Genomic DNA, 11,577 nt, shown 5'->3' on the forward strand with positions numbered 1-11,577 from the left:
GGGACTTGCTGACTGATTTAAGGTGCAAGAGCAGAACTATTATGTGTTGGAAGCACAGTTAGATGATGATGATGATAATAATAATAATAATAATAATAATAATAATAATAATAATAAATACAGACTTTACTATACTTTTACTTTACTTTTATTGGACTTATATCCCCCCCCCCGACAAAGTCTACTTGGGGCAGCTTACATGAATAAGTCAGAAAGTTCGAAGCCAACCAGTAAACCAAATCCTACCTTACCCACATGCTGCTTTTAAGGAAGCACTGGCCTTTGGTTTTTTAACTGGGGGTTCAGTTGCGCTTCTTTCTCTGAAGAAGCCTTTCAGTAGAGCTGGGAAACCTTTGTGTTTTTGGGAGAACTTCCTCTATTGCTCTTCCCCAGCTGAGCATACTGAATAAGGCTGATAGAAGTTCTGGAGGGCCACATGGTTCCTGCTCCCATTGCCTTTCAGGTTCCGAAAATGGAAGTGCCTTGAGACTTCCCCTCAAACCAGATGCCTTCCAGGTCTGCCTGAGTGCATCTCCCATCATCCAAAGCAGCCACACTGGCTGGGGAGAGTGGAAGCTGTAGACAGAGATGTCTGGAAGATGCTGGGATTGGGAAAGGCTTTATTTATTTATTTAATTTTATTTATTTATTTATTTTTACCCCATCCCTCTAGACAATGTCTACTCGGGGTGGCTTACATAGATAAAAACACATCAATATAACATGTATAAAATCATTTAAAAAATACAAAAACAACTTAATTGACTGGAGGGAAGGCCTACTTGAATAGCCAAGTTTTTAACTGGCTTTTGAAGACACCCAGCGAGGGGGCCAGTCAGGTTGTGAGAGTGTTCCACAGCTGAGGGGCCACCGCCAAGAAGGCCCGGTTTCTTGTTTTTTCCTTCCGGGCCTCCCTTGGCGTCAGGCCCCTCAGCCGTTCCTGCTGGCTATATCGGGTGATCCGGGTAGATCTGGGTGGGAGAAGACGGTCTGCCAAATACTGAGGTCAGCAAAGGTCTGGTCTAGATGGCCAGCAAAGCTTTCTTTTGATGAGGTCTGCATGCCTTTTTGATTGGAGAGGGCAGCTAGCTTCCTTCAGAGAACGGCAGTCCCTTGGAGAGAAGGACTTGACAGTTCATCAGGTTTAGGGTTGCTTTCATGCTAGTTTCGTTTAGCATAAATGCCATTGACTCAGTTACCGCTTCCTAGGAATCCAGCAAATAGTGCTCTGAAAAGATCATATTCCAATTCATTTCAGTGTTTCCAAGCTGGGTGTGTGTGTGTAAGTAAACTGTGCACCTTACATCACAATTGTAGTCCCTTCGGGTGTCCCCTGATGTAACGCCCATTGTTGCCATGAGGACAAAGAGGAGCCCTGCTGAATTGGGAAGAACTGCTGTAGTGAAAAGGAAGTTGGAGAGAGGTTGAACCATTTCTGCCCATTTGTGGACACCGCATAGCTAGGAGGAAGCCCCACTGTACTCAAAGGCCTCTGGGTTGACAGGTCTAGAATTACACAAGGCAGACTCCTAATTCTGTGATGGGTGTTTTGGATGAAATTACAATTGACTCAAAAAAATAGATAAACACCCAACCCCCAAAACTTTTTAGGGGCTCCTTGGACTCAGTCTTGCGCCTTCAGGCCTAGGTCTAGCTGTCCCTAGAGGTGCTTTTGCCCGTAGAAGAGTGGTGCTCAAATTATGGAGGCTAAGAAAACCCACAAGCTGCCATCTGCTGAACCTGTACCACACTTTGTCTACTGAACATAAACACATTTCCTGTTGCTGGTTCAAGCAAGATTGGAGTTGTTGACTCTGTGGGATTTACCTCCATGTTGGCTTGCCATTCAGCAGTCTAGTCATTGTGTCTACTGTCTAGTTGAGACTAGTGATAAGTACTCGGATCACAGAAGATACAGGGGGCAGCACCCCCCCTTGTTGTTTAAGCAATGGCATTGGTGGCATTCATCACTACCAGAGAAAGGAGACCCAGTCATTGTTGTATGTGCCTTAGTTACAGAAAGGCTGGATCACTGCCCTGTGCTATTGGTGGGTTTCTCTTGTCCTCAACATCAGCTGCCCATGAGTGGCCAGCCAATGACTCCCTTGAACACTGGGCTTTTCAGTTCCGAATAGGTACCCAAGACCACTTTCTGTCCAATTCCCCTTTCTCCCTCCTGCCCTCTTAGGCACCTGGCTAGCTATCTTTATTGGCTAAAGAACCTCTTCTCTCACATCTAGTGGCTAGGGCACCCCCATTGTGCAGAGCATAGGGACACTGAGCTCATGTACTCAAGACAGCATTATATAGTTGTCTACTTTCACATTTGAGTTCAGCTGGCTGAATAGCACAGTGATTTACGTAAGTATCTAGCTGCAGAACTGAAGTTGGGAGTTCAATTCCCCATTGTTCCATCCTGTGTAACCATGGGTGAGCTGCGCAATCCCAAAGTACCCCCAAAAGAAGGGAAGAGTAAACCACTTCTGAATATTGTCTACCTAGAAGACCCTGGAAAGGGTCACAATAAGTTGGAATCAACTTCACAGCACACAGTTATCATAATGGGCGAAGACCCCTTGAGTATGTTAAAGGTGCCATCTGATAGTGATCTTCCTCTGCCCCACTGACCCTGTCGTCTTGCTTTCTACCATCAAAATGGCTTCAGACAACCTAGCAGACTCTCCAAAAACCTGTAAAGGGCAGTCACTATAGGAAAAGGGAGGAGGGGCACAAAGTCCGGTCTAAAAACGTTCAAGAATAGCAGGAAGAAAGAACAAACAAAAAAGCAAGATTTGAAGTGGGAGGCCAGATAAAATCAACACGGAGGAGCCAGTGAGCCACAAGAGAGAGTAGGGGCTTTTATCAGAATGGCTCATCAGATGAATCTAGAAGCTGTGCTTTCTTATTTTTTGATCATGAATCCTATTGCCCTTCCTCTCCTGAGTTTCAGATCACACTGATCTGAAACTCTGCCGTTCACACAACCGCACCTCAGCAGCTGAAGTGTGGGGCTGTTACATGTTCTGGTTCTTTTGCAGATGAGGGAAGTTGTGTGGGCAGATACTGCCAGACATGTGAAGGCCTGGCAGGAAAATTCAGGGATGGGGGTGGGCGGGGGACTTTTGACACTCTTTCCTCAGGTGGGTGGGGAAAGTGTTGTCTTCTGGGCCTTTACGTTTCTATTTCCCGCCAATACCCTTGAAAAGGTCTGCCTTTGGAGTTATTCTCCCCCCCCCCATAAGTTTTGCTGTCATGCAGCTCATCTTCGTGAAACTGTCCATTCACAACACTGCCTACAATGTGAGGAGGCTGAGACAGGTGAAAGCTGCTTACGTCAACTCTACTATCACGCTGTCCGATTGCTCATAATGATCAGGTATCCAGAGGCGCACATCTCTGGTTTAGTCAGCTGCTACACCGAGATAAACTCCATGGCATAAGCCGAGTGGGTTGGAAAGCAGGAGGCACCTTTCGAACACAATGCATGCATTTGGTTTTTCCCGGTTTCTAACAGGGCCCAATACTAATACTGTACTGTAATCCAGGACTCTACGTATACAAGGGGACCCATTGTGCTGAGTATAGAAACATCTTTCTGAGCCAATTGGTAATTTTTCTCTTTCATAGCCAAGGAAGGAGAAGCTCTGCATGTACTTGCAAGCATTTGTTTAAAATATAGATGCATTCTCAGATCTGTGAACAACTGTTTCTGAATTAGAATATTATACAAGGGGTGGAACCCTGTGAGATCAAGGAGCCATCTCATTTTGAAAGCCTGTGTACAAAGACATCTATACACACAAACTTGCCCAGTGTGAACTTCCACACTCAGTGCATGGTTACGGATAGGAGCAGCAATATCTGTGTGATATCCTCTCCTCTCAAGATTGTAGAGCACTCTTAAGGAACAAGGAGCAGTAGAATGAGGGTCAGTTGTCCTCCAGCATCTACGTCAATCATGAAAAAAATAAGCAGACTATTCTATGAATCCAAAACTCCTGTCCTCTTAAACCCTAGGATGAGTTGGACCAACTGTCAAGTCAGATTTATATCACACTGGTGAGTTGACTCGACTCGGGGGGGGGTGGTTTCCCAATGACTCGGACTCAACTCCTGATTCAGAAACCAACCATCCTCCCTTTTTTCCGGGAGGAAAAAGTTCATTTGTAATAGGGACTCAAGAGTTGGGATTCGGGACTTGGACTCAAAGACTTGCCAACATCTCTGCCTAAAGCTTCTCTCATGTTATACTTGCAGTGAACAGCCTCAAAAGTGAACACTGTGCGCTTAATTTCCTAATCTGAACAAAGTACTTGTCTATAGTTACATTTTACCCAATTTGATAATTAAAATAACTGGGAAAAGGAGAATATTATCATGCTGTAAAAATACACACACACCAGGGATCTTAAAATTCAAGTATTATTTAAACAGTGGTGTTACCTCATGAGCTCTTATCATCTAATCCATATCCTTCACCAGCGCTTGAAATGGAGTACAATTAGAAGAAAACCTTTGGGGAAAAGTAGTACTTGTTTCTGGGAAAACATTTTAAATTCATTTTTACGTATGACTTAGGGGAAATATTTATACATTTATGCAGCATGATCTTCTAAAGCAAAGATGAGCTGTGATGTGCCCAAATGTACCATTTCAGCATCTTAGGGGAGATACTCCTTATTATGGAGGGTTAGATAGTGACCCATGAATTTTTGTACTATAAAAGATGAAGGGGAGCATCTGTTTATGAAGATGTCTCATCAGAAAAACCAAAGAATTTCCAGTATGAGACCTTCCCTAACAGATGCGGTTAAATATTTTACTTCTACCTGGAAAAGTTTGACCTTGAGCCCTCGTTTTTGTTTGGTCGGGGCAATTATTTTGCTGAGAGAAAAACAGTCTGCTTATTAAAGACATCAGAACTGTAGTGCTAGCATATTGGAACATGAAACATATCCATCCTTTCAACTTCCTTTCAAATTGACATCCTGTTTACATAATCTAAACGGTTAGAACTCCTGAGAATACTATGTTCTTGGCGCAAATCAGTTCTGTCTTTTATTTTTAATCGTTTAGAATTGTCCTTCAACACATTTCAAAGGAGAACAAAATTCTAAAGGAAGTTGTGAAGCTCCCAAAAGGTCAGAGGAGGAAAACTTCAGAGCAGGTGAGGACTCATTCTCCCTGCAGTGGTTGCCTTCTGTGTGGGACTGTGCTCCTTCGGATGGCAAGTGAGGCTTCACACACACAAACGGAAACAGCTAGGTCAGTGAGAAGATCCCACACCTGTTCCAGCTGCCCCTTGAGGTGTCCAAGTTATTCTTCCTAGCTGTGGTCCTTACCTGCAAGCCACTCGTGATTATGTGCAAGGAGACATAATACATGACACTGCACTCATACTTCACAATAGCTGTGTGAGTAGTGATGACTTCGAAGCCAGGGCCTTGGTAGGCACATGATGGGGAGTGAAGGTCTAGAGATGTCAATCACAATGGGTTAAAGCACTGAGTCTCAGAAAACGAAAGGCCTTTTTAGCCTTACCAGGTCATCATGTCAAGGGCTTCCAGAGGACACAAACTTCTGAGTGACCTGGGTTACAAACTGGGCCAAACCCTGGGAGAAGGCAGCTATTCTAAGGTGAGAGTGGCCACTTCTGCCAAATACAAGGGCCCTCTGGCCATCAAAATGGTGGATCGGCGCCGAGCCCCTCGGGATTTTGTGGAGAAGTTTCTGCCACGAGAGCTCTCCATCCTGCGCGGGATTCGGCACCCGCACATCGTCCGAGTCTACGAGTTCATAGAAGTCTGCAATGGGACACTCTACATCGTGATGGAAGCAGCCTCCACGGATCTGCTGCAAATGGTCCAGCAGGTGGGGAAGCTGCCCTGCACTCCCGAGGCCCGGGACATCTTTGCCCAGGTGGTGGGTGCTGTGCGCTACCTCCACGACAGGCACCTGGTGCATCGGGACCTCAAGTGTGAAAATGTGTTGCTCACCTCGGATGGCCGCCGAGCAAAGCTGACCGACTTCGGTTTTGGCAAGGAGTCCCGCGGGTATCCCGAACTGAGTACCACCTACTGTGGGTCAGCTGCCTACGCGTCCCCAGAGGTCCTGATGGGCATTCCCTATGATCCCAAAAAGTATGACATATGGAGCTTGGGTGTAATGCTGTATGTGATGATTACTGGCTGCATGCCCTTTGATGACACCCATATCCACAACATGCCCTGTCGCCAGAAAAAAGGAGTCCTATTCCCAGAAGATCTACCCTCCGCTTCGGAGCCCTGCAAAGCTCTCGTTACACAGCTGCTCCAGTTCAGTCCCGAATCTCGACCCTGTGCAGGCCAAGTGTCCAAGAACAGTTGGCTGAAAGGGGAAACATAAAGGGGGCAGGGTGAGGGTCCTGCCACTCCTGGGGATGGTGCCAGATCGGAGCTGCTTCAAGAGGGAGAGACGGCACGAACAGAACAACAGAAATGTATACGTAGTTGCCAAAAAGAGGTTTCTGGGATGTTGACCAATGGGGAGGAAGTGGGCAAATTGCTTCAAGGAAAAAGTAAAGAAAACAATTCCAGTGTAAGTTCCTCCAGAATTATGGGACTTGCTTCCAAACATATGTATTTACAATTGGGGTGCCAATGAGATCTTTAAAACCCTCTTTCCTGCATCAGTTGTCATTTTGTTTACGGTTGTACTTCTCATTTGTTTGAATCATCATCATCTTAGAACTGCAGAGCTGGAAGGGATCTTATGGATCATGGAGTCCAGCTCCTGTCAAAGAGGTGTTGGGGGGGGGGGGATCGAACTCCCAACCTCTGACTCCACAGCCAGATGCCTAAATTACTGAGCTATTCAGTACTGTAGTCCTATGCACAATTCAAGAGAAAGAGGGAGAGAGAAGGCCAGTGCACACCCATGCTTAAGGAGAAGGCTGCCAAACAGGCAGAAGCAGATCATCCTATATTAAGGAAAGGTGTGTCCCAGACCCCCTGCAATACTGCGAGGATTCTCATGTGCAGTATCAGTTTAGGCAGGTTGCTGTCCGTGTTAGAAGCAGCACAGGGACCCAGCTGTGCACTCTGCTTCTAGCACGGTGTCCCTTTATTTATGCAGTCCGAGGCCATCATGCCCAGGCTGAGAAAGTGTGGAGAAGATCTATGTACAGATCTGTCCTCCATCAGTGCACAGTCAATCTGTGGAACTCACTGCCACTAGGGGTAGTACTGTAAAGATGTCTATTTTTGTAAACCTCCAGCCTTTGGGAAAGGCAGTAGTGAGGGAGATTTGTCTGCATGGTTTCAAAAAGGGTGAAATAAATTCATGGAGGTTAAGGCCAGTCATGGCTCTTATTCGGGAGGGCTGTAAATCGAGGGCAATATCCCTCTCTCTTTCAGTTGTTGGAGAATGCAGGACAGAGGGTGCTGGGCTAGTAGATATCCCATAGGCAACTGGTTGGCTTGGTGTGACCAGAATGTAGGACCTGGAAGACTCTGCATGACGGTTATTATGCTTGTAGCTATTACCTGTTCTGCCTATAGAGCAAAAGCTTTTGATTAAGGCTATACACATCAAATTACAGTGAGTAAAAGTGCAAATTTTTTTTGTTTCATCATATTTAAAACACAGTGTTGGGTTTAAAACACAGAATGGGGTTTGTTTTGTTTTGCTAAAATCTTGGGGAGCAAGCTATCCTAAATTCAACATATTTGAAATGCGTGTTATGTCAGAAAATATATTTGCACTGTGTGTGTGTGTGTGTGTGTGTGTGTGTGTGTGTGTGTGTGTGTGTGTGTGTGTGTGTGTGTGTGTGTGTGTGTGTGTGTGTGTGTGTGTTAAGAGGAAAAAAACCATGCATTCACATGAATGCCCTTGCCTCCCCCAGCGGACAGTCTGGTTTGACACAAAAGCTAAATCCGAATAACACAGGTGATGACCCTGATGGGGTCTCTTTATCTGGCCTCAGAAGTCTGCAAGGAGCTGAGGGTAGTTCCGCCAAGACTCCAAGACAAGTTAGGTCCCCAGAGATACCCTTCTGCGTATCTTCACACATTGTTCAAGGGAAGTGTATGCGTCTTGTGTTTCCAAAAGGGAAAAGAGCCAAAGAGAGATTATTTTTCCATCTGCATTTTAAACCTCAGTGACTTATTGATTTATTATGCAATGTCTAATTTAGAGCTGATTAAGATTGTTTTGAGAGTGTTCAAGATGAAGGTTATTGACAAAATGAATGGCAAAATGAAGAGTATGATTCTATCCCCAAATCCCTGAGCAATCCTATCATTCCCCTTAGGTTGAAGATCAGTCCCCTTCCCACCCATTATATGGGGACAGGATATTGGAGGGATTGCTACAAGATTGGAGCTGCACCTGAGATAAACCCCTGTTTAATCCGGTTAGTTCTTTGACATGAGGGTATGAACTTGGCATTTCAATCTAACTTCTCTGTATGGAGGACAAGGCACATTGTGGCTAGTTGTTGTGCATGCTGATGGGGAAGAGTGAGGATACAATCCTAACAGAGTCTCCAACATGTCTAAATCTATGCCAGGTTCTTGTTGGTGAGAGTGATGGTTGACAGAGAGTTCAATTTTGATTCCTTTTCTCTTCTGCCAAATTTTCAATGCTGCATGGGCTCCCTTAGAAGGTGGTGACTTTTCCTTTATGGAGGCCTTTGCACAGTAGCTGGATGGTAATGTATCTGGATGCTTTGCCTATGGATTCCAACTCTACCTTAAAGTTCCTTTAACAACCTTTGCACTGCAGAGCTGGAGGGGACCCTATGGATCATCAAGTCCAGCCCCTCTCAAGGAGACAAAGTGGGGAAATGAACTCCCACTGGTGGCTCTGCAACCAGAGACCTAAGCCACTGAACTATCCCATTATATAATTCCACAAGTTCAACTTTTAATGGGGGGGGGGGGAACTCATTGCAAGCAACAAGAATTACAATAGTGAAGTGAACTTCTTTTCATGTTAGACTCAAAGGGCACCAGATCTAGGTCCAGGCAGCACATGGAAAACTCTGCCCAGTGACTGCCTTCTGCTTCCCAATGGTAGGGCTGGCTCTGTATCTAATACTCCTGCACTGTTAATTGACCTTAGTGCTGGGTCTAAATTCCGCCCATTTCTTCAGACATAGTGCTATATACAGTATTGGGCCAAATGTCCTGCAGACAATTTTGCAATTCTGAGAGAGCAAAAAAGACTATCTCTGGCCCTAGTCTGTACGATTGTATTTCCATACAACTGTGCTGTTCCAAAGCCATGCATCTAAAATTTAGATCCCTGGGCTCCTACAACCTACACAGTGTTTCAGTTATACAGCCCACTGCTTACTTGCATACTCATGCTGTTTTTCTGTATTTGCCATTAACAGTTACCCACACATGTAAAAGGAAAGAAGGGATGGGGGTCTCTATTCCCTGAATATTTTTTGGTTGAGGATAAACACCAACACTTTTTCCTCATAAGCTTCAGGGTGGCCAGCCTTGCATTTGTCTCCACTCCATCTTCCATCTTCCTTGGCAACATGTTGTTGAAGAGGGGTGATGGAAACGGTCACCTGACCTTGTTGTCCTAGCATTTTTCTGGTTCCATGCTGATGGAACGGGAGACTGGAAAACATTAAGGTAATTGTGACGTTCACCACGTGGTCCCTGCTTGTTTCACCAAACAAAGAGCTCACGCTAGGTATCCCACCATCTGACACCAATTGTGACGTGCCTCTCACGTGTCCCCCCCCCGGTTGTTTCACTAGCCTGAGGCCCACGATACTTTCTCTCCTTACTGCTGCCACCAGTTGACCTTTGTCAACACCCTGCAGTTAGAAAAACTGAGGTCCCAGCTGAATATGAAGTTGAACAAAACAGGTTTATTGGTTACAGTTTGCCTAAACAGGTTCCTTGCAGACTTCAATGTATTCATTAGATCAGTAATAACTTGTTTCCGTCTTAACTCTCTTAGCTCTCTATAAGTTCCACACTCTTCACTCCTAACTATGCCACCCTCTCTAACTACCACAAACTCTTCCTACTCTCCTCTCTGACTGTCCCTGACTGAATTCTTCAGACTCTGCCTCCCTTCTAGTTTCTCTGGCTCAGCCTCTCAGCAGCTCCCATTGGTACGTGCAAATAATCTCCTACATGAGTCAGAGCAGGGTGATCGCCACAGTGATCAATAGGATAATATCACATGATTTCCACCACCCCCCCAAGCCACCTATTATTGGGGCACTCCAGGGGTGGCAAGAAAAGAGTCAATCATATTCACAATACACTGGGACTTATCACCATGGATCTTAGAGTACTTATAATGCGGAACACATTTTTATTGCTGGTTCGTTCTGGGCCTTGAATCCTACAGAAGGGGCAAAGGGAAGGAAAGACAGAACAACGTGACGCTCTCCCGTGGCAGTGTTCTCCCTGCTGCCCTCTCAATGATGTCCTCTGGGTGGTCCCTGGGAAGGATGCTACATGGACCAAAGTGGATGCAAGATAGGTTTGAGGTGGGATGAGGATTCCAGATATTACCGGATCATCACTCCCAGCAGCCTTAGCAGACACAGCGGTGAGAGATTATAGGAACTGTAGTCCAATATTTAGAAGACCAGGCATTTCTGTTTCCTCATTTAGGTAACAACAGATGGCATGGCCTAAAGCAGTTTTTCTCCAACATGGTGCCCTCCATATGTTTTGGTCTTTACCATTTACATAATCCCTGGCAGCTTGCCATGCTTGCGGATGGGGAGTGGCATCCAAACGCCGCTGAAGGGTACCAGACAGGAGAGGCTGGTTTACAAGGCTGACCTTGTGCCCGCCAAACATAGGTGGTGACTTTATTGGCCATTTTCCCTGCAGTTTGCATTTAATGAGGCAAGGATGAAATCAAATTAAAAACCAGTGATTACATGACATAAAGCTCGGTGTGGGGAAGCCTGGAGGGAAAAATCACCTTTTTCTTTTATTCATCTTGCAGAGGTGCTTTAATTGTGCTCCAGTTTGCTGGCATGGCTTTTCTCCCCTTTCTGTCCCATGTGACCCCTTGATCCAATGCAAAAGGGGTGCTTATGGGGGGGGTGTCCCTCGGCCTGTTGTCTCCAAAAAGAGCTTCCTTGAAAAACACTTCCAATTTAGCACGGATTCAGACAAGTGCTGTGCTACCTCATTTAAAAAAAAAAGAGGCCAAAGGAAGGGTCCGAGAGGAAATTGCCAGCTGGCATCTCATCCGATCAATGGTCGCTTCCACTGTCAGAATGCCATGCAAACACACTGATGGCTTTCTCCTGCAGCACAATAATTGTTTGTCATCCAGACAACAACAGCAATTTCACCCACAGAGACTGTCGGGGACCTGATTTGAAAAACTGTGGACCAAAGCAGAACCAAGCCCATTTCCCCTGTGGTGTAGTAAGCGCCACCCATAGTTTTTTAGCACCTCTTCCAGAAGGGGTTCGGGAGTGGAGCAATGTGGTAAGTCCCCTTGGGTGCTCCAGGAAGGCCCTTTGATCTCACCTACCTTCTCCCAAGACCCACCAGAGACAACCAGGCCTGAGAAAGCGGAGGGCTTGTGGCATGGAGC

General features: G+C 45.7%; 1 protein-coding gene across 1 annotated transcript; it reads left to right on the forward strand.

The window, feature by feature from the left end:
• Positions 1 to 743: 743 nt before the first annotated feature.
• Positions 744 to 7,677, forward strand: LOC110088322 (testis-specific serine/threonine-protein kinase 6). The gene has a single exon (XM_078393398.1). It carries the CDS (start codon positions 5,551 to 5,553, stop codon positions 6,382 to 6,384), a length of 834 nt encoding a protein of 277 aa, XP_078249524.1. The 5' UTR covers positions 744 to 5,550; the 3' UTR covers positions 6,385 to 7,677.
• Positions 7,678 to 11,577: the final 3,900 nt, after the last annotated feature.

The sequence above is a fragment of the Pogona vitticeps genome, chromosome 1, assembly GCF_051106095.1.
Source record: "Pogona vitticeps strain Pit_001003342236 chromosome 1, PviZW2.1, whole genome shotgun sequence".
NCBI lineage: Eukaryota > Metazoa > Chordata > Lepidosauria > Squamata > Agamidae > Pogona > Pogona vitticeps.